The following is a 23,641-nucleotide window of genomic DNA, read 5'->3' on the forward strand; positions in this document are numbered from 1 at the left end:
TGTGGTGTTCTTGCTGGTTTATCTGGCTTCTGGGCCTCGGAGCAGGATTTCCATCAGGATTTTGCTAGCTTGTTACACAGTTTTAGTAGTTACAAAAAAGAAAAAGAAAGTGAACAAAATATCTTTAAACCCCTGTTTCAGGGCATCTGAGTTAAGAAAAATGGAAAATGTAACTTTTTTTGCATTTCTCTGGACACTTTGTAATAGATCCTGAAATGCTACATGCTTTAGGGAAGTTTTTGAACTAGAGGACAAATGAGGTCATAATTGCTCTGAATGTGCAAGAACATAATCCATAAAGGCTTTGGGAAGAGTTGAAACTATTTCCTGGAAGGACATTGTACTAGAACTCAGTGCAAGGGACTCCATGACATTATGTGCTCTTCCCTATTTGCAGTTTTCTCTCAATGCTGTGTATGGAATGGAGCACAAAGCTTAACACAGAGCTCCTGCTGTCAGAGAAAGCCTGAAAGAAATGCTTGAAAGGATTCCTGCAGTGCAAGAAAGCTGTGATTAAAACATTTCATAACTCAGCTTGCCATGGAGACCTTCCCACTGCCCACAATTCCCAAGGGCACTTTTTCAGGAGAGATAACAGTTTGATTAGCAGCTAGTTGTCTTGAAGCCCTATTCGTACCATGTCTGTCACCTCTTCTTGGAGATGCTGAAGGAGACTGGGGGCTGTGATTCCTTTGGACATCCCTGAAAGCATGTGGCTGGCAATGCAGGCCAGTTTACCAGTGAAGCAGGTGTTGTCCCTGTGCTGGAGCAGCCTTTGGTGTGTAGTTATTTCCTAAAGAATCTCTTTGTAATCCAAAAATGGGAGCTGCTGTCAACCTGCTACTGTGTCCTTTTATATGAAGACTTGAAGAGTGCTGGAACCAGGCTGTTGTCACAGTGACCAGGTGAGCACATGTGCAGTAAGTTACATTTGATGTCATTATGGGTCAAGCTCATAAACTGGGAATGGAGGGAGAATGAGGAGGAAGAGCTTTGTCTAAGGAGTGGTGTGATGGCCAGACAAACTGCCAGTGCAGCCCAGACATGATGGGATCACCTGGGCCTGGCTCATAGCCACGGCAGGGTGTGCCCAAGTTTCAGGTGAGTTGTGGGGTTTCTGCAGCATGTAGCAAGGCAAGATCTGGTGTAGCTGTGTGTTTGCAAGTTTAGTTTCGGTACTTGAAATGCAGAAGGCAAATGAATTTCACTCCCACCCACAGGAATGAGAGCCTGTCAGTCCAGCAAGGCAGAGGAGGCATCCAGCTACCTCAGAGAGAGAACAACACACTTTTGGGAACCTACCCTGGCAAGAGCAGACACAGCCCTGCAGCCATCCTGCCTGGCTTTGTGGAGCAATCCCACAGAGAAAGCAGTGCAGCACTCTCATTGCTGTAGGAAACACTGAACTTCTAGATAGGAAAAGAATGAGGAGCCCTCATACTCTCTCTCTCAAGCCTGGGTCTTATACTATTCCATTTGAAATCTGCTGTAAACAGTTCTATAGAACTGATGGAACCGGTTGTTTTTGCTCTATCCCAGCCTTCCCTGGCTCTCAGCTTTGCACATCTCATCTTTGGTGATGTAAATGGTGTCAGGTTTAAGGCTGTGTTCCAAGAATGATCCATGTTGCCAGATAGAAATTTCTGTTCAGCCCTGTAAGTCACATCCAGAAAGACACAGCAAAAAGTCAGGGAGATCTGAGTTATAAGATGTGCCTTCCATGAACAACTTCACCAAGTTGAGGGGTCATGCTTAAAGTGCCTCAGCCTGGTTGTCCCGCTGTATTTTATTGACAAACAATTTGAAGCTGGTGGGACAATGAGGAATTGCCTCATTTTTAAAAGCAGAAGCCAAAAATTCATGGGGGAAAACCCCATGTAGGAAGCATAGGAGCTCAGAAGTGTTGTGAAGATAACACAGTGTATTCTATAAAATAGGTAAATAAACACACCCTGAGAGCTAATGCAAAACACTCTTTAAGATTCTGAGCTGCTTCAATACCATATTTATTTATTTAAAAAAAAAAAAAAGGCACTGACAGGAAAAGGCTTTGTTCAGAACATGTTCACTCTTGTGTCTTGCAATTTCAAATTCACCTGTTGTTTTAAAGTTTTTGATTTATTTTTACTTTTAAGAAGCTTTTCCACAGAGGAGAGCCCAAAACCTAGGTTGAGCTGTTCTGTAGTGGTACTTGCTCCGAGTTGAGAGCTTCAGAGAGAACATGTGATTTGGCTCTCCAGGAGTATTTCAGTCTCTTTGAAAGTTTGCACCCAGAGCAAGAAAACTTGTTTGAATCTTCTTTTTCTGCCCAGCAAGTAGTCTCAGGCTGCTTTGAAACATGGAAACACGGCATGGCAGGGATGGTTGTCCGTGTGTCTGACAGCTGGGCTCAGCTCAGGGGCTGTGTCCAGGCAGCAGTGGGACTGCTGTGCTCTGTGTCCTGCACAAACAGCTGGAACAGCCCTTTTGGTTGTGGGCAAAGTGGGGAATCCACCAGTTTGTTTTGCCAGCAATCTGTGTTTGGCTGCCTCATTTCTGAAAGAACTTAATGCAGCGGAGTTGGTGTTACTGACAGACTTAGCTGTGGTTTATCTGGCAGTAAAATAATCACCAAGCTTATCTGTGTCTATTGTTTGGAGATCATAAATTTACAATTTTATTCTAAGTATCCTGTCCATAAAACAGAACTAGGCCTTTTTCTCCTTTATATTTAACTGGGCATTTGTGCATTTGTTGACTTGTTGACTGAAGTTGATTGGTATGTGAAGATGATGAGGTGATTTTCTTTTTTGTGAGAACTTCAGATTGTGAGGGAGCAGTGTTTTCTGTCTGGGGATGTCTTGTTTCCCTCCCTCCCCAAACACACACAGACATTTTTCCTGTAGATCTTTGAGGCATTGTACAAGACATGACTGAACTGAACCCTTGTGCAACTTCTCTGAGGTAACAAAACCCGGGTTGATTTGATGGGCAGGGAAATGAGATGAACCTCAATGGGATTTAAAAATAATAAAAGAAAAAAATGCAGGGTGAGCTTTCTCACACTCCCAGTTTTATTGGGGGGTGGCTTTTCTGCTTCAGGCATGCTTGGTTGCCCTCACTGTGCAGACATTATTAAGTGGGAGAGAGGAACAAACCAATATAATTGCAGAAAAGACTATTTGGTAGCAGCTTAATGTTTAGGCTGTTACAGCCACAGAACTAACATCTATCAAAAAACTTTTGGATTCAATTTAAAGCAAATTTAGAGGAATTCTGGGCATGTTGGTGCTTTTGTGCAATAGGATTGATGTACCACGTGGTGGCAATAAGTGATTGTCAGTGTCTCAGCTTTTACCTGTGGATAAGAACACAGCAGGCACAGTTGTCAGATTTTGCCTGGACTTTTGTTCCAGTGTTGTGGCTGGAAGCAGCTCTATTTCATAGCAGTTTGTAGTTTGTCTACGCTCTTGATTTTTGTCCTGTGGCTTCAGAACTGCTGCTGGCTACAGGCTGAACCTTCTGGGCAGGGAGGATGTGCTTGGACAAGTTCACTAGTCAGACTGAGAGAAGCTGCTGAGTGAGTGCGTCTGTGTGTGTGTGCAAGTATGAACATATGCTGTGCTTAATTTACTTGTTCTAATTGCCACCTTCACCATGAGAGCCAAGTTAAAATAGAGATATAATTATGAAAGTCAAAGTAGGTGATTGCAAAAAGGGATTGCAGCCTCTTGAGTTTTTTCTGTTAGCAGAAGTTTTTCCTGTATGTAAGTACCCAGGCCTGTTCTAAAGAATGGGTTAAAAATGAGGGTTTAATTCCAAGTCACAGTCTGGGGCTGGTGGGCTCTGTGCTTTATAAAGGCCAATGTAATTGGAAGTTGCAGTGTGTGTAGAAGGACTCTTGAAAAATGCTCCAAAGGGGAACAATCTGAGAAGCTCAAAGCTTTCCTTCTGGGAGAAGTGCTAGAATATGATTGTGGGGGGAAGAACTATTTAAGATTGGAAGTGTAAAATCACAACCACAGAGTCTACAAGTATCTGTAGCATGGAAATCAGTTGGTTTAGCAAGGTACTGCTGCTGCTGAGTGCCTTTGCCATTCCGAGTCTGCCAGTAGAACGAGGTGCATTCTGGCCATCTTTTGAAGCATCTTCATTCATTGCTGTTGAAGAATAGTATTTCTCCTATGCTTTCAGGTCAATTTTAAGAATAAGTGAGCCTGGAGTAAAGGAGTAATTTTGGTAAGTGACACGTACAGGTATGGCTCTGTTGTTCCATCTTCGTGCTCATCATGTGGATCGTATCTCTGCTTATCTGGCAATTCCTGTTCACCTTGACTTGAGTCTTTTGTCATTTTCTAATGACAGTTGGTGGATTGGTCAGATTTTATGACTTCATTCTTTTCAGTTTTTCTACCATCTGGGGTCTGGTGTGGGGCTGTTAGTACAGAGCACCATCTGACCAAAATTGCTGAAATAGGCTTGATTTTTCTATTTAAGAAGCAAACTTATGCTCTTTGTGACTGTTGGGTAGAGAATTTGTTCATCAGTGCTGAGGCAGCTTGAGGAATGATTTGTTGATCCATGCAGACTAGTCCCTACTGAGATGTCTAAGGTGATGTGGAAGGCAATCCAGAGGATGGGTCAGTAAGACAAGATAACTGGACTCTGGTTCTGCTGCACAGGCCATTAAACGCTGCAAAATACTTGGCTCAACTCTCCAGGGCTGAAACATTTCCAGACCAGAAACATGGCCAGGGTAGTCACTAATTGCCATGACATTTCATCTAACATGTGAACACAGTCGTGGAAAAGCCAGTTTTTCCCCTGGTGTACCTCTGAGGTGCTCTGCAGGTGGTGCAGTGTCACCAGGTCCTCAAGAGGATGGAACAAAGAGTGATCATCTTGTGGAGGAAGCTCTCAGCCCTTCCAGTTAGTTCTAAGTGACACTGTGCTTAGGTTTAGGTTAATGATGCCTACAGCAAATTGTTGAATATCTCCAGGTAGAGGAACAGATGAGAGAATGGTCAAACAAGGCTCTGACTTGAACTAAAGTAGGACAGTGGCAGTGAACTGTAGCAGTCAAAGGTCTGTGAACCGCCCCAAAAGGGATTCTGGTGTTTTCAGTGACCCACCTGCAATGAAATCCATACCAATTCATCTTCTCCTTTCCATCCATGGCATGCCCATGTGTGTTGTCATTGTGGAGTCCCAGTAAAACACACTAGAGAAGTGAACTGGTGACATGTGGTTAGTTTGGTGTACATGGTATAAAATGCTGGCTTAAATGGTTGCAAATAATTTAGCTCTCAGCTATGCCTACTTGCTGCTGTAGACAGAAGAGAAGACACGATGTAAGCATTTGAAACTGCTTGCCTTGTTGTTATGAGATGGAGACCTCTGAGAGACAGGGCTTTGTAGTATGTATTTGGAAAATATGTGCAGACGAAATCATCAATAGGTGTAATTTTTCAATCTGCAGAGTTTCTCTTCGTCATGGTGAAGGAAAAAGAAGCTTTCCCAGATGTTATCTTGGTTGGATAAGAAGTCTGCATTGAAGGACTTCCTCAACCCTCATCCAGGGAGTGGTTAAAGAAAAAGATGATGTTATAGTGTAGTGAAAGGGTAATTGTTCTGTTCAGTCCAAGATGAGAATGTGGTGCAGATTATCTCTTATATTACTTGAGTGAGAGTTACACCTTGTTATCAATTTTTTATCTCAAAAGGAGAAAGTTGTGCTTTGTCCTGACACTGCATCCTTCCAACAGCAACAGCTGGCTTTCATGTGTAATGACATTCTTCTTCTAGTTTTGGTCTCTAAACTTCCTCCTCCTCCTGTAAAAGCTTCAAACACTGTCTGGATGGCTGAAAAGTTTGACTTCATGGGTGTAACAGAAACTCAGAGGTCTTTGTGGATAGCTGTGAAGAATATCCTGCTAAGTCTAGTAGACTTTTAGTCTTCAAAATCACCAAAAACCATATCTCAGGCATATTTCTTATTACGGCTGCTGAGGATGTATTAAATGATTGAGTGTATAGAACAGAGATTCAACCTGAATCCCTTCCTAAGTGTACTCTGCAGCTGTTCCACCCCTGGAAGTGTCCAAGGCCAGGTTGGACAGGGCTTGGAGCTGTTTGGGATAGTGGAAGATGTCCCTGCCCAGGGCAGAGGAGTTGAAACTGGATGGTCTTTAAGGTCCTTTCCATCCCAAACTATTCTGGAATTCTCTGATATGATGGAAAAGAAACTTTTTGGTTGGGTGTGTAGACAGGTCAGAAATGAGATGTATGTAGAAACAGAGGTGCTCAGGACGAGGACAATTAAACACATTGAAGCTTTGTGCCTTTTCCTTACTGCATTGTTTCAGTTCAGCAAATTACTTGTGTTTTGGGTAAGCAATAAAGTCAGGACTCTTGAGGGAAGCATAAAGATCAGCAGCAGGCCATTGATGTTTCTAAAGACTCTGCCTCATCTGTAATTTTTGCTTCCTCTCCTGAGTGTGGTGGTATGCAATCACATCAGTTTTGTTCTCTGACTTAGTGGCAGCTGCTTTTTTGCACAAGAAAACTTTAGTGCTCTATTTAGATGTTAAAGAAAGTGATTGAAATGAAGATGACTCTGAGATGTCTGCACTTTGAAGGATGTGAAACTGTATTAGCAGTTCAGTTGCAAATAAAAAGCCATGCAAATAGGATACTGAAACAGCCTGTCAGTAATGAAAGCACTTCACCTGACTGAAATCACAATTGTTCTTACAAATGGAGTTGTCTAAAATGTTGTGTACACTTTTGCAACTTTCCCATTTGTTTTTTTTCTGTATCCATGAGATTCTTCGGCTCCACAAAACTTTTTAAGGAGAACAAATCATGGGACATATTTTTTAAAACCTTGTGCCTTTTGCTCTTTTGAAGAGATGAGAATGCTGCTAGTCAGGAATTACTCATTAAATTTGCAAGTTGCCTTTTGGTGAGTGAGAGTAATGAAGCTGCTTCTGTTTGAAAGGGCTGTTTTGCATAATTTATGTGTTTTTTATTACCAAAAGTCATATGCTACGTTAATATTTTGTTTTCCATATTGCTGTGAAAAGATCAAGTTCTCAGAAACAAGGTGGCTCCTTGCATTTCTCATGCTATTGGGCAATAATCCATATCTAGAGAAACCCAAGAATTTCTCTCATTCCTGTTGCTTTTTGATTTGAAGAGGAGACTGTAGTAAGCTGTGAGTGATTCAGGGGCTGTCAAAGGTGGCCCTTTTCAGGAAGAGCTCTTTTCTTGGCTATCCTGTTATCTGCCGGCCTTGGCCTTAGCTTTAGAGCTGATGAAATCCAGACAGTGCAAAGATCTGTTTGTCCTGTGCTGAATTTCCTAGTGTTTTCCTCTTGTCTGTGTCAGCGAAGGATGGGCTCACTGGCTGGGGAGTGAGGAGGATGATGCTGCTTTTGTGGTCTTCAGCTCCTTTGGCCAGCAGCACTGCCTGATACCTCTGTGCAGCACCCACAGTTTCTCCTATTCTGTAGCGTTGAGTCTGTTTCTATCCCCATTTAAAATTTATACGTGAAAAATTTAACTAAGTGGAGACCTAAAATGTTCATTACTTGGCCTGGGGCTGGTTGCTGGCTGCCGTCCCCCAGAGCAGCGTTTCACTGAGCAAATGAGGTCTGTGGAGTGTGCGTGATGGATGTTTGGGGTGTGCACTGGGGGATTTCATGTGCCTCCTTTTTGGGCTGCAGGCCTTGGGCAGCAGCCTGTAAACCGGCTGCCCTCCAGCTTCGGTTGGAAATAGTATTTTAAATCCGTCCCCGGGCTGGAAAACCACACCGCGGGTTTCACTTTGGTATAAAATAATCCTCTGAGCTCGGCGGAGCCGGCCGGGCGGTGGGGCAGCAGGAGGGGTCGCTCTGTGTGTCGCTCTCTGTGAAGAAGCTCGGTGCGCGGAGCAAAGGCCTCGCTGGCCCGCCCCGGGCCCCGTTACCCGCCCGCAGGGTGGGGCCGGCCCGGCCCGGCCCCGCTGCCCACTGGCGGCGGGCGGGGCGGGGCGGTTCGGGGCCGGTGTGAGCGCGGGCGGCGGCGGAGCGGGCCCGGCCTGGAGGTGAGCGCGGGGCGGTGGCTCCGGGGCCGAAGCGGCGGCCGGAGCGCCGGGAGCGGGTGCGGGGAGGGGGCTGGAGCGGCGTCCCCGGGCTGGGGGCTCGGTCTGCCCCGCCTGCGCGGCCGCGCTTCCGCCGCTGCCGGGCGGTGCGGCCCCGGGCCGGGCGCTCGTGTGGGAGCCGTGCCGGGGAAGGGATCGCGGTCTGCGGCCCGCGCTCTCTTGGTCCCGGGACGAGGGCTCCGGCTCGCCGAAGTTTCCCGGCGGCTGCCGGGGCCTGCGGAACGGCTTCCTCGGGATTCAGAGAGCCCCTTCCCTGGGGGCTGCCGTAGGTCGGGCCTGGGCGGCTTGGCCACTGCCCTCTCGGGCTGGGAGTGTGTGAGCACCCGCGGCCCAGCACCGCCGATCCCCTGCATCCGCCTCCGTGCGAGGAACCTGGCCACAGAAGCGCTCCTGAAGCACCGCTCACCTGGCAGGGACCGGCTGCGGACATTCCCCGCTGTCCCCGCCCATCCAGCCCCTTCCAAGCCAGCCGTGTGGCCGTGCAGCTCTGCAGGGCAGAGCCATGAAACCCTTCCAGGCCGTAAGGAACAACGGTGGTCGTAGGGCAGAGTGAGGTCGCAGGGGGACAAGTTGCTCCCTCTCACAGCTGGGCCCTCGGAATCTTCATTCCTCTTCATTGCGGTGGTGTATTCCTGGTGCATCATTTGGTGTCAGCTCAGTGTTGCAAGGCTAAGGGGTGGCTATGGCTTAGTGAGAAAGTTAAAAAAGGAAAGTTTGCTTTTTTGTACTTCCTTGCTGCTCTGTGTGTAGTGATCTCTTCCATTGGAAGGTGGGGACCACTTGGCAACTGGGACACTGGCTTCACTTCAGATCTGCCTTCTCCATGGGTGAGGGATGGAACACAGATCCTGCCACTGTCTAAAAGACACCATGCTCAGAGTTGCTCCTTTGAAAGCTGCTGATATCATCCAACTGGGCAAAGCCAGATTGAATGGGGTTCGAAGTAAACTGGTCTAGTGGAAGGTGTCCCCACCCAATTGGAACATGTTTGCCTTTAAGGCCCCTTCAAACCCAAAGCACTTGATGTTTCTATGATCTTGCATATCCTCAGGTGTAAGGTGCCTTTCCAGATTTGCTGGTAGCTGAGAATGCTGTCTTGCTTCTGAAGAATAAGTCTGTTCCATCCATGTAGAAGATGAAACTCATGGTGACTTAAAGGCTATTTCAAAAAGTACCTGGTACAAAAAGTAAAAAAAAAAAAAATATTATATACAGCTACCCAACTATTTTAAATTTTGTTTTGCTCCTTCATTTTGGACTGAGAGCAACACTCATTCAGTCACTGTGCTTCAGTGAGCAGATTTAGCTTTACTGCCTGGTCCTGGTTTGTAAGAAATTATCAGGATAAGCACAAGGTGCAAGCAAGTTCAGGGAGAGGCAATGCAGGGAAGATTTTTTTTTTTCCCCAGAACACCAATGTTGTGGTAATATTACATTTTAGTTTTGCATTGTTGAGATCTTGTTGTGGCTCACCCATGGCAGGAGGCTCTTGGTGTAGTGGGACGCTGTGCTCTGCCTGTAGAAATTCTGTATTCTTGGAGTTTGCAGCCTGTCTATAGTTCATTTTCCTCCTCTTTCCATGTAGTCAGCCCCTTGGACTGAAGTATTTCCTAAACCACAATGTTATGGTTTTTTGTTCAGAAATGCCATATGTAGTCAGAGTACTTAAAACATGATATGTAACTCTGATGACAAAACTGGAAATAGTGCTCAGCTTGGTTAGCTCTCCTCACACATTGGGTGTTGAAGGCAATGGGAACAGACCAGACTGTTTGGGGATTGTTAATAGCTGTGATGGCATTATGGGGTGCCTTGGGAGGGAACAGGGTGTGGCATGGGGGAGATGCTCCCAGCTGGCACAGCAGGCCACTGCTCTTCTGGAGCAGAGCTTCTTGCTTCTGCACATCATATGCTCTGCCTAGTGCTCATTTCGTCTTTAAATCTGAATATTGGCTGATGTAAATATTTTTAGGAACATGTCATCAGTAGGACACAAGGTCAAACCCCACTGAGTTCACTTTTCTGGTTACCACCTGTGGGGAAGGACTTTGACATGTGCAGTTTCTGTTTGATATGACTTTGGTCTCTCCTGGCTGGTGACCAAAGCTAGAGAAGTACCCAGGAGCTCCTCATGAGTCTGGCCTTGGGTGGCCTGCCTGCCTTGCCTTGGGGAAGCAGCTGGCTCCAGCTGGAGGGGAGGCTGCTGAAGTCTCTGCTGCAGGGCTGTTCCTTGTGCTGCCTTGGCTGCTGCTGCTTGCATTTTTTTCCTTTTGAGTAACTGCTGTGTGTGTCTCTTCCAGGAGCTGTTTATTCAGAAGTGAATGAGTGCTCCTGTAGCACTTGTTATAAGAGCATGTGGCTAATAAAGAGCCTCGTGAGGAGTATGGCTGATCATGGGCTGCTCCAGTTGCTCACGGGCTCCTGAATGCCAACAGCAAAAATTCACCATGTGATTACCTGATAAGGGTCACAATATCAAGGGGATACAGATGACCAGATCAAGCTCTGGTTTCTCTTCAGAGTAGCAGTTAGAGGTGTAACCTGGGTATCTCTTTCCCTTGAATTTTGTTGTTAGAGTGGTTTTAAAATTCATGACCTGAAAGTTTTTCTCCTTGGCTGTGTGGCCACACGTACTAAGAAGTTCAGCCAAAGAATATGCACAAAACACCCCAAGAAAGAAACTTTCTGATTATTTGTCACCCAAAGCTGGGAGGTCAGCACTGCGCAGTGTGTGCCCGCTCTTAAGGTTAAGCTCATCCTTCATGCTGTGTTTGGTTTTGGGTTCCTGCATGTCCAGAGAAGGGCAGTGGAGCTGGGGAAGGGTCTGGAGAACAAGTCAGATGAGGCACAGCTTGGGGGGGCTCAGAGAACAGGAGGCTCAGGGGGAACCTTCTTTCTCTCTGTAACTCCCTGACTGGAGGGTGCAGACAAGTAGGGTTTGGGCTCTGCTCCCAGGGAACAAGGGGCAGGACAAGAGGAAATGGCCTCAAGCTGTGGCAGAGGATGTTTAGAATAAATATCAGGGAAAATGTCTTCACTGAAAGGTTTGTCAGGCATTCGAACAGGCTTCCTAGGGCAGTGGTGGAGTCCCCATCCCTGGAATTGTTCAAATGTGTGGGTGGGGCACTTGGGGACATAATTTAGTGGTGGTGTTGGCACTTCTGGGTTAGGGGTTGGACTTGATGATGTCAGAAACTTTTTCCAGTCGTCATGATTCTGTGATTGTTGCACTTCCTCGTTGCATGTTGCCAGCTGGGAGGCTGGCAGTGTCTCTGGGTGGTCTCAGCTGTGCTTCTTGGGCAGGGCTCTGCAGGGGCTCAGAGGCCACACAAGTCTTGTGGTGGGTGAGATTAGTTGGGCAGGCATCTGTCTGCCCTTCTGGGATAAATTTATCTCTACAGGGATCTACAAGTATAAAAATAAAACCCCCAAAATGTTAAAAGGTAATGGGCTGCAACCTAGGAAGACATTTGACCAGTCGATGTGTGTGCATAAACCACCCCCAACTAATTTGTAAGGACACATAGGGCTGGCTTCATTCAAATCCTGGGAGTAGGCTGCCTACCTCCTCTGAGCACAGAGACACAAAGGAGTGTTTTCATGAGATGCCTCTCTTCTTTTCTGACAAAACTCATTTATTACAAAACAATAAGCTATCACTCCTTTGGATGTGGAGCCATGTGAAGGCTGTCCCACCGCAGTACCCACATACTCTGGACTGCTGAGACACAGTGTGGTGTTTGGGTAATTCACCCAAGGAGCCTCCCTGTGTGTTCCTGCTGGATGCCTTTCACCTTGCTGTCAAATACTCAGTGCCAGCAGTGGGCATGGGGCAGAGGCTGTGCTGCATTTGGAGCACACAGGCCTCACCTTCATGTACACCCCACTGTGATTCCCTGTGCAAATATCACCACTGCTCTGGTGGCATGAGAGAGCTGGGCAGAGCTGCATGGGACTTTTTCTCCACGTCAAATGAAACATTTGCTCTGCACAGCTGCCAGCAAGCCATGACAGCAAGACTCATGCTGTAGGAGTCAGCCTACCTTCACTAGTGTCCATCTCTGTAACTGAGATTTTTGCCCAGTGATTTAAACTGGGTGCAGATTTGCTAGTGAGGTGAGGAACTGTTTCCTTGTAGCAGTGCCTGATGAAGGCTCTGAGCTGCCAGCAGTTCAGGTTTTGCATGAGTCATCATTTTAGGGATGCAGGAAGTTAATAGTTTTCGTTATCTGGGTGTGCAGTCAATGGGATGGTTTGGTATCCTGAGAGGGTACCTGCCTTACCCTTCTCTGTCCCCAGTGCTCATGCTGCTGGTGATAGGCAGCAAAACTCATCAGAAACTCAAATGTTCAAGTTGGGAGAGCAGAAGGCACAAGTTTGACTATCCCATTTCTTAACCATGCTTCAGAATTTTTAGTTTTTCTTCCTGCTTCTTCCCAGCTGTTGGATTTTAGCCATTATAGAATGGTTTGGGTTGGAAGGGACCCTAAAGCTCATTTTGTTCCAACCTCTCCCATGGGCAGGGACATCTTCCACTAGACCAGGTTGCTCCAAGCTCTGTCTAAGTTTCATTAACCTTATTACTGATTTTCTAGTGGAATTAAGAGTGTTAAATAAGGATTTTGTGGTAGTGCTTCAGTGGGTAGTATTTTCATACAGAATGTCTGGAAAATCTTTCAGGCTGTAACCCTAACCATCTATTTTCTTCCATATTTCTACAGACTCTGCTTGCTGTTGGAAGATGGGAGAGATAGAAGGTACATACAGAATTCTGCAGACACCAGGCTCTCGTTTGGGTGCCCAGAAGAGCTCAGGAGTGAGTACCTTGGAGCCAGGACAGAACCTCTTGACTGCCATGGCATCATCACCTGCCAAAGTGCATGAGCGTGACCTCCCCATCAAAATAAAGATGTTGGACAACACAGTGGAAGTACTTGACATTGAGGTAAGAGATATTTAAACCTGATTCCAAATACACTGAGCCTCTGATAATTTAAAGCTCACAAAGATGTACCTCTGTAGAGAGCTGGGACATTTTGAGGCACCAACTGAATGAAGATTCCTGTTGGGATTTTACCTGCTTACAAGTAGTGATATCAATTGCATGGCTTGTTTTTTAAAATACTTTAACAGATGTTTTGTATTTTTAAGACTTTAAATACAAGCACATACTGTAAGGAGAGTATTTGTTTTTTGTTTTGGGGAAGCACCAACCATCTCCTGCCAAAATGTTCTTGCTTCCTGAACCACATGTAGCTTTGTCAGTTTGGCAGCTGGGAGAGCAGAAGAGCTTTGCCTTAGTTGCTGATTTATATTAATTATTTTAATGGGTTTGTATCCTTTCCAAGTAAACTTGCTCCTGTTTCAAAGTCTTTGCTTGCCAGCACACCTTCAGAAAGATGCACCGAAGCAGTGTCAGTTCAGTGTTTCTGAAAATGTTTATTTAAAAGTATGCTTGGGGAAATCTGCCATAAGACATAGGAGCCATGCACAAATTAGAGAGATTCTGCTTTCAAATAATTTTTCTCCCAATTTTTGTTACATTTTCAGCATTAACCTCAGAGTTTAATTCTAGTTCGTCTGAGATCAATTGTTATCAGATAATCTACATTAGTATCAAACTGTAATCTGTAATTTATAATTAGCACTTGGAGCCTTGATTTGTTGCATAGACTTTAAAAGGGTTTTTCAAATAGAGTGAAAAAGATATCTGTGGAACTCTGAGGAAATAGTGGATTTGGGGATGTCTTCTACAGATTCTCTCCAGCTGTTCAAGTCTCAGACATGGAATCTGCTTTTTTTTTTTTAAGACTGAGGCCATGCCTGTATCCTTCCACTTGAGTACACAGTGTATGATACTGCAAACCCACCCATCCCTCATGTACTGCATAGAACACAAAAGCCTCTTTTTTCCCCTTTACATTATGTTAGAATATTTTTTTAGAAAATCCGCTGACTTTGGTTCTTTTGAAGTATAATTTTATTTATTTTCCAAGTTGATGTAGATGGTGTTTTTGTGTTTTGATTCAAAGAAGAAAAAAAAAAACCAAGCAACACCCTCAGCTCTATAATTTTGAAAGTCAGTGCAAAAGCAGGTTTATGGGGCTTTCAGCTGGTTATGTTGTGTTTCCCATAATTAGGAGTTATCTTAGTTTTTTTTTAACCTGCAAAGCTCTCTCTGATTATGGCAACCACAGAAACACCCAAATTTGGGCACCACCATGCTGCAGCCATAATTAATATTGTGCTGCTTTTCTTTATGAGATCAGTTGGAACTGAAGAACTTAGAAACCTCATGCCTGATGCTGTGAGTGATGAGGAAAAGGGGTCAGCCTTGGGTCAGCTTCAGAGCATTGAGCACAAAAAGGTCCAGAGTCAGCAGCTGTGACATTACAGTCCAGCTAACACTGCTTCCATTGCCTTTCAGTTTTGGCTAAATAAGGTAGCAAATGATAGAAAATAGTCATGAGGTACTAAACTGTGACCCTCTGCCTGATTTCTTTGGTGAGCTGTTGGGATAGCAGGATCTGCTCACTGCTGTTTGTCATGGAAAATGGGAATTTTTCACTTGGGATGGAGGGCAGGAATCAGGAAAAGGCATTGACATTGCTGAATAGGTGGTGTGTGCTAGCACAGTAATTTTTCCAAAAGCAGTTAGAGAAACTGATGGCCAAGCAGCTATCCTAGAAGAGTGGAGGTTCAGACTGCCATGCCACTTGCCCACTTCTCTTTGCTTTGGTAATTTTTGTCACTAAATGTGGAAACAAGGTGTGATGTTGTGGGGTTTATGTTTGATTCAGGTCAGCAGTAGTTTGTCAGTGCAGTGGGACACAGCCTTTCCCATGGGGTTTTGGCACTGCCTGCTCAGGGAGATGTAGGTATCACAAAAAGTGGCTTGGGGTTTTTCCCCCCCATTCAAAATATTTTCTCTTCTATCTGTAAGAACTATGGCAAGTGACTTTTTACTGGGAAAAATGGTGTATCAATGGAAGGACAGACAGACTGTAGGATCAGTGCCTGGAGAGACCCTTCCCTGTGCAGTGTGGTGGGGGAACCTGATGCAGTAGCCCTGTTTATTGCCTCCCTGCCTAAAGTGAGCCAGAGTAGCATTTTTAACCACATGGGATAAACAGAGTAGCCACAGTAACAACTTAATCCATGCAGCTTTACCTTGTCATCCCTTCCTTTCTCCAAGACGTGTTTAAAACAGTTGCTTCTCTCCAGGCAGGAGTAGATGGTTGCCCATTTGATTTTTCAACTTGCCAAAGAGCAAGAGATGAGACTGACAGAGTGATGTAATGGATGGGGAGAGAACAAAATGGGAAAGGACAGTCTTTTCTTTGTGTTCCTGGTGTACCTGGAACAGTTTGCTAAAAGTTCCACATAGCTGCATCCTACCACCTTTTAAGTTCACTGTCTCTGTCCATTTTCCCCATCTGTTTCATAAGGCTTGATTTCTAAGTAAGAATTTTATTAATTACTAAGAGGGAATTATTCTTTAAAGTATGTTGGGCAGAGCCTTTCTCCAGTGAATCTGATTTGAATGATAGGGAATGGAGAAATACTCAGTGTTTTCTAGAGTTTAAAAAAGCTGAAAATGGGCTATTCATGGTTTCTCCTTTCTCTTCCAAAACGGAAGAGAGAATGAAACATATCCATTCAAAGCTAGGCTGCAATATTCATTATTTTAATGAGTTGGTTTCTTTCCCTTTTTACTGCTAGCTTGCATGATTTTATGGGGTACCTGTCCTCTTTTCCCCAAACTAAGTCTGTCCAAAGGGTGGTTTTGCAGTCTATGAGATAAATTACTGCCAAATTCAATTTAGTTCAGACTGTGGGCACACTACAAAGTAATCAGAGTTTTACAGTAGAAGTTCTGCCAGCTTTCCAGATTTTCTGAAGAGATTAAACTTGGAGGCTTTTGATCAGCACAAAAATGTGGCAGACTCTTATGTAGAAGGGTCTGGGCTGGGTTGAATTCACCAAAATGACATTTAATGGAATTGCTGCCATCATATGATGTTTAATATTTGGTCTAGGTGTTGGTCTTTATGTAGGAAATACATGTCATTTGGGAAAATGTTTTACATTAATTATGCTCTATGCTATGAGGAAGTGCCCCAGAAAAAGAAGTTTGCAATATTGCAATTCAAGTTTAGTGAATTGTCTGGGGAGTACTTGGTGCTTCTTCAGTGGTATATACTTCCTCTTCTTCTGCTTGGATGGCAAATGAAATTTGGGAGTCTGCCTGCCTGCTACACTCTAAGGGAAAATTTAACCTGGAATTTTTTTTCTTTTGTGCTAATCTTTGTTGTGTTATTTTGAGAACAGGTCTTTTCTTTTTAATTTTTTTTTTAATGTAGTGAAGTGATGATGTTCTGTATCCTTGCCACACTGTCTGAGGTGTCTCTCTCCCTCTGACACTGGTGCACTGCTAGTAGGGAGATGCTCCACTCCACTGCCATTCTTGAGAACAGACTAGTTAGATAATTTTACACTGTAATTCCCTCCTTTATTTTCTTATTAATTAGTACCCTCTCACTGCTCATCTACTTTGGTGTTCATTGATGTACCTTGCAAAACTATTACATTACTACAAAACCAAAGTGGCTTATTCTATACTAAGCTGAAAATTGATGATTATTCTGATAGTGATACTGTCTTTGCTGGGCACTTCCTTGGCTTATTGAAATTTATAAATTGCATTAATAAAAGTGCAAAGCTACTCTCCATCCCTATGTTTAGAATGGAATAGAATAACTCTGTTTTTTCTGGTTTCTGTGCAGTTTGCAGTTATCTGTGATTGAAAAGGTGCAGTGAAAGTGACTTCCCCTTGGATGCCCATTGTTTTTGACCTGGCATTGGAGACCCTGAAATCAGGAGCTGGGCTGGGACTGCAGGAGGTTTTTGGGATGGCAGAGGAAGCAATCTGACTGCAAGATCCTTCCCATGGTTTGGAGAGAGCGTTTCCCACTCGTGCACATAGCAAAATGCTGCTCTCAGTAGCAATGTTTTGTTAGTGTTAGTGCCCCCTAGAACTTTCATGGAGGTGATGCAGAAATTATTTTAGCAGCACTTTTGACTATTGTTATTGAGCAATTTGAAGTAAGAAATATGTGTATGTTAAAAGCTGGGATAGTGCTGTTGGCACTGAAAAGCACTTGCTGTGTGCCATGAGGAGCCTCGGGTGCCCAGTCCCAGCTCTGGCACTGCCCTTCTCTCTCTGCCTTGCTCTGCCTGTGCCTGCTTAGACCTTCCCTTCATGAAAGCTTTTCCCCTCTGTGCTGTGAAAGTATTAACAGCTTAAATATGTGAGGAGTCAAGGGATAGTCTGCTGCTGAATCCTATTAAGTGCTATGCAGGAGGAATTGAGGTGCTGTTGGTCAGCTCAGTGTTTTTCTTCCCTAGCCAGGAAGAAATAGTCAAAATTCCAGAAAGAATCATAGCCAGATGTTTGTCATTGCTTCGGTTTGAGTCTCCTAAATATGGCAAATAAGCTGCCTTAGGACTTATTTTTATCTGACCTCAGAAGAGAAAGTTAGTAATTCACTATTTTAAATTTGCAATTATTATAGGGTTTAAAAAGAAGGTAACTAAAGCTTTGCATTTTGTGTACCATTTGATTCCACTATATATTTTTTAGGTCTGTTGTGTTTGGAAGCTTGACTTTTTTTGATGCCATGTAAGAATGTGGTATTGGGTGGGGAAAGGTGAAACCACAACCATTTTATTGACAGACGTTTAGGGTGTGTGTTTTGTTCATTTGAGTGTTTTTAGGTTTTGGAGTTTTTTTTAGGAAAAATGTGAACTTAAATTGTATAAGCAAAAGTTATTATTTTACAGTTCTCTTGACCTTACTTGTCATATTATATGTAAAGAAAATTGAGTTGTACTGCAGTATAGAAAAACCAGTCTGAATATCCCTATACAAAAAGTTGATTATGTGCATATGTCTTAAAACACAGAAACCATTTAGGAAAATGGTGATCAAGTGTTATTACAGTCCTTGAAATATTAATGTAGTGGATTGAGTTAATAACAATTTGTATGGATAGGCAGGTTTTCCTTTCTGTTTTCATAATCAAGTGATGTAGGATAGTGAAAATCAGCTGAAATCAGTCTTATGCCATTCAGCAGAAATGACTGTAGGAAATGCTGTATTCCACAAAAATACCAAAAACAAGAAGTCCACTGGAAACCTTTTTAACCTTGTTTGGGTGTGGGTGACATTCAAGGTTGGGCCCACATATGGGTAATTCTATAAAATATATGAAGACTGAAAGGGAAGAAAACCCAAAAGAAAACCAAGAATCAACCCACAGGCAGCTAAAGACAGCTACATAAATGGTGTGCTAAGAGGCAGATCAAAGAAATTTTAGGTTTGTGCCTACTGGAAAAAGGGACTTGGAGTTGAGCAAGGATGGTGTGTCAAGGAGCTCTCAGGGTTCAAAGCAGCACAGACTTGGGGATGTGCATTTAGCTGAACAGGGTTGCAGAAGCACACCTGTGTGTCAGCCCTTTCTCCTTGCAAACAAATTCATGTTTGGAAAGGGCAGTGCTGCCTACTTGGGTAAGAGAGAGACTGTATGCAATGAATATTTAAAAAGCTGTGCTATGGTGGCAATACCATGAGAGATTTACTGTTCAAGGCTGGAGTGTTGGATATGGGAGGGGGGTGGGCCTCTCTCTCTGACAGAGCAGTCATTCATTAATAAAAACAAGAATTAGGAAAGGGAAAAAACCACAAAGCTTTGTAGAGACTCTGTTAAAGCTGTCTGACAAGTCTTAAACTGAAATAATTAAAGAAAAGTGTTGCTACGCCCTCAGGCAGATAGCCTGAAGCCAGTGGTGTAGGAAACTCCTGGCAAGGGGGAAGTTAGAAAAGCTTGGCCTTATCTAATCTGGCCTGTAGGTATTTATTAACCCATCACTATGTTATCAAACCTCTGCTCGAAGTACAGTGGAGAGTGATGTTAGGACAGCTGGTACAATTTCAGTTTTGCACAAAACAAAAGGGAATTTTGGCCTTTTCTGTAAAATTTTGTATTTGTACCCAGTTTGTATTTGTCTTTTGTGCAGTCTGTCATAACTGTCTTCTAGATGTTTTAAACTATTTCTTTTGGGCAGATTTCCTCAAAGCAGTGTGTCAGCCTGGAGTAGCCTAACACCTTGCAGGGGAAGTGCAGTACCTGGGTGCTGTAACACCTCTCCTAGGAGAGAAAGCTGGACGAATTGGGATTGTGCATCCTGGAGAAGGAAGATCTCTGGGGAGACCATATCACAGTATCTGAGCACCTGAAGGGGCTCCAAGAAAGCTGGAGAGGGACTTGGGACAAGGTTCTGGAGCGACAGGACAAGGGGGAATGGCTGCACACTGCCAGAGGGCAGGGACAGGTGGGATATTGGGAAGAAATAGTTCCCTGTGAGGGAGGTGAGGCCCTGGCACAGACTGCCCAGAGAAGCTGTGGCTGCCCCTGGATCCCTGGAAGTGTTCCAGGCCAGGTTGGGTGGGGCTTGGAGCAACCTGGGATAGTGGAAGGTGTCCCTGCCCATGGCATGGGGGTGGAATGATATGGTCTTTCAAGTCACTTCCAATCTAAACCATTCTGTAATTCTATGAAAGCCCAGATCAAATCTGGTGAATGGAGGCATGGATGATGGTTTTGAGGCAAAAGCATAATAAATGGAGAAAGACTTGCAGTTTTAGTGAGGTGTTGCTTTTCTTTTCTATGAACAGAGGAAAACAAAGTACTTTTTGTGTTTAAAATGACTTAAAAAAGTAGAGTTTTATGAAATGAAGCTGTGCAAGGTGCCAGAAGCACTGACAGCCTGAGTGTGTGGCGTGGCCAGGCCTGTCTGAGGGAATGGCTGTAGAAAGGTTCAGGGGTTTGTGCAAGTAATGAAGTTCAAGGGGGAAAAACTGAGATCAGTCTCCTGACTTCTAGTTCCTTCTCTTTATTAGCTTGTGTCAACAATGGAGGTGCTTGGATTTTCTGTTATGAACCTGAATTTGGGATCAGCTAAGCAGCTCCTCTGTGATACTGCCACTGTTGTCATCTGGATGTTAAATTATTAACAAGGAGGAACTCTGGTGCCATCATCCAGCAGTACCTGTGAAACTCTGTCCAAGGATGTGGCCCATGGTGTTAATTTATGCCATTTCCTTCTTCCCCAAGTAACCTACAGCAGTTTTATTCCAAATAGTCCAGGTATTTCAGCACAGCACCATTTCTAAAAACTTAGGACCATTTTTTCTCTCTACCTAGAGATTTTCTGTAGAAAATGTAGAAGATTTCTGTAGAAAATGTAGATTTTACATTTCTGTAGAAATGTAGAGATTTTCTACATTTTCCAATCTCATTTGTGTAATTCCCTCCCTTTTGGGAATGCTTTCCCATGTCAACCAATTGTTGTTTTCCTACTTTCAGGCACAGCAAGTCCAGCTGCTCTGGAAAAGCTTGTTTGTTGGGTAGAGCTGGTTCATTTGGCAGTGATATGCTTTGACACTGCCTTAAATGATCCTTTAAATGATTGTAATTTTAAAGCTAGCACTAATTAAATGAGCCAGAGGCTTCCATTTCTAGAATAATTTGTCTGGCTGTGGATTCTGCTAAAAAACCACCAACAAACCCACATCAAAAGCAACCACTGAAATCTTAGGAAAAAAAAAAAATCACAGGGAGGGAGTCTCAGAATTGTATTTTTTTTTCCTAAACAAAAAATGTATTAAACTTCAGTATGGAGTGTAATAATGGAACTTAAAATAGCTCTGAGATTTTTATTTGGATTTGCAGCTTCCATAGTTGAGTAAATAGTATTTCAAGGCTGTGTGGAAATACTATAACACAATAATTCTTCTTTCTGTAACATAATAACTTATTATTAAAAAAGAAGAACCTTCAAGAAAGTGCACTCTATCTCATTGTGTGATAATGAAGCTGCATCCTGTGCTCTATAAGTTGTTAAATGCTCTGCAGACTATTCTTGATGTGGTTTTAGTAAAGTAACCTGAGTTGGGACCTGTCAGTATAGAAGGGTGGATAAAATAAATGTATTTAAAATACCATTTTCTTCACAAGGAGTTAACAGAAGATTTGAAGCTTGAAGTTATTGTTAAATGTTCAGGTGATCGAAATAAAGTAGTATTTAAACAATTTGGCTGAGCACATGGAAACAGTGTTTGACAGAGTTGTTACCTGGTCCTTGTTTTTGTGGAGAGTATTTTCATTGGAGTTACTAGTTGCAATCAAAATTTGAAAACTAGTAAAGTACTTTAAAGGAAGGCAGTTGTTTCTTGCTTTTCCAGTCTGCAGATTGAGTACTAGATATGGAACTGGAAGGTCATCTTGTTTCAGCCATGAAAGCACAAAGTTAATGACTGCTAGTCCTTGCCATCTTAGATTATTTCCTTCTTTCTATTAAAGATTCTAATGTCCACCCTGTATTCAGAAATGCAGTTTTGTTTATGTGTGGCATTAATGATGATTATTAACAGGGAGTTTTGAGGGTGTTTTTTCTGTCTCATGCTTCATTTGGACAGAGATCTAACAGATTACAAAAGGGTTGGAGATAAACAGAGCTATAAACTCACCAAAATGTTTGCATATTTCTGATTAAGAAAGGAAATAACAAGTCTGTGTTTAGTTGCAAATTGTCTATATTTTTTTAATTTTCAAAAAAATGAAAAATCACTTTTTTATTAGGAAGACTTCTAAAGTGCCCAGAAGCAGAAAAAACAATAAAAATCTGTGTTGAAGTGGCCTTTATCTAAATCAGTTTAGTTTGCCTTGACCATTCACAGGGTGCTCCATGTTGCCTCTGCGTTGGCTGCTTGTGAGTGATGATGTCAAATCTAAACTTCTGCCTCATGCAAATCCACTATTAACTAGAGAACTTGATCTCCTGACAGTCACAGATTTTTATGCCACAAAAAATCCAAGGTGCCGGTGCTTGGGTCCAGTGGCTCTGGCTGCACAAGAGTTTCCATTCTATACCTCAGCTTTATAATGCTTTTTTTTCCAAACTCTTGACTTTTGGTCTGATTTTTCCTTCCAGCTTATCTGTTGCCAAAAGTGGATTTCTTTTTTGGAAAGTTGGAGCAAGGGCAGCTTGCCAGTTTTGGAGGATGAAAATACTACTCCTTATGAAAATACTGAGTTTTTTTTTGTTTTTAAATTTAAATATGTGGAAGCAGAAAGTTAAGATGTTCTGGAAGACAAGTTTGGGAGATAGAGAGGAGGTGTTGATTTTGATAATATTGAGCTATGGTCTACTGAAAATCCTAGCCTATGAGTTTGTTTTTCTCTCTTCCTGAGCTCTGATATTATTGCAGAGGGGGAATCTGCCATGTAGGGAGTGATATTTGAGAAAATAGCAAGTAACACATGGCTTGATTCTCCCCCTCTGCTCTGCTCTGGTGAGACCCCATCAGGAAGACAGGGACCTGCTGGAGTGAGTCTGGAGGGGGCCGTAGAGCTGCTCCAAGGGCTGCAGCCCTTCTACTCTGGATCCAGGCTGGGAGAGCTGAGGGTGCTCACCTGGAGAAGGCCCAGGGAGACCTTAGAGCCCTTCCAGTGCCTTAAGGGGCTCCAGGAGAGCTGGAGAGGGACTGTGGACAAGGGATGGAGGGACAGGACAAGGGGGAGTGGCTGCACACTGCCAGAGGGCAGGGTTAGATGGGATAGTGGGGAAAAATTGTTCCCTGTGACAGAGGTGAGGCCCTGGCACAGAGAAGCTGTGGCTGCCCCATCCCTGGAAGTGTTCCAGACACCAGGCTGGACAGGGCTTGGAGCAACCTGGGATAGTGGAAGGTGTCCCTGCCCCTGGCAGGGGGTGGAATGAGATGAACTTTAAGGTCCCTTCCTACCCAAACTATCCTGTGATTATATGGTTCTATAAAACAAAAGTAATTGCTGTTATTATTTTTTAAAAAATTATTTATATTTCTTACCTCTGTCTTAAGCATTCCTAATATTAAATATGTTTTTTCTTCTTATAAAGTAAAAAATACAGATATCTCCTTGAAGCAAGAAGCTTCAGCTGCGAATGCTCGTTCCTGTTTGGTGCTGTCTTAGCACTGAGCAGGGTCTGAAGGTGTAGCTTCTCTTGCCATACAGGGCTCTCCATGCCTTTACTGCCTGTCAGGGTATCCTGCAGGCACTTGCACAGCTCTTGAGGGAAATTTTAAAGCTTGATCTCACTAGAAATCAATTTGAAATAAATCTATTCTACTGAACAGTCTCCTAATGATGACTTCTTAAAATTATCTACATTACAGGTGGAGCAGGGTTGACAAGGAAAGCTGTTGTTATCTGCCTATTTAGTATTTTTACCCTATTTTTCCTTCATTTTTTTTAAATGTGAAATAATTCCGTAATATCAGTAGTCATTGTCTTGGCAGAAAATAAAGAGTAATTGAGAGGTTTGGAATGCAAAGTATGCCATGTTGTGAATTTGTATTGAAAGCAGGACCTTTATGAAATGCATTCATGCAGCTACTTGCCCTGATGTCAAAATTAC

The 23,641-nt window shown here is 43.5% G+C and overlaps 1 protein-coding gene across 7 annotated transcripts in view; it reads left to right on the plus strand.

Moving 5' to 3' along the window:
- The first annotated feature begins 1,082 nt into the window (after positions 1-1,082).
- FARP2 (FERM, ARH/RhoGEF and pleckstrin domain protein 2) overlaps positions 1,083-23,641 on the plus strand; it is a 79,220-nt gene continuing 56,661 nt past the window's right edge. For 5 of the 7 annotated variants that reach the window (XM_014258309.2, XM_014258311.2, XM_014258312.2 and 2 more), the window contains exons 1-2: positions 7,992-8,065; positions 12,844-13,067. In XM_014258309.2, the coding sequence (XP_014113784.2) occupies positions 12,864-13,067 (204 nt within the window). In that variant the 5' untranslated portion in view covers positions 7,992-8,065; positions 12,844-12,863. Of the gene's footprint in view, positions 1,102-7,991; positions 8,066-8,738; positions 8,758-12,843; positions 13,068-23,641 lie in introns of those variants that run through there. The other 2 variants (XM_088060811.1, XM_014258310.2) reach the window with 2 other exon arrangements.

This window comes from Pseudopodoces humilis, chromosome 11 (assembly GCF_049639895.1).
Source record: "Pseudopodoces humilis isolate 2021_Gansu_Grassland_sample_001 chromosome 11, ASM4963989v1, whole genome shotgun sequence".
In the NCBI taxonomy this organism is placed as follows: domain Eukaryota; kingdom Metazoa; phylum Chordata; class Aves; order Passeriformes; family Paridae; genus Pseudopodoces; species Pseudopodoces humilis.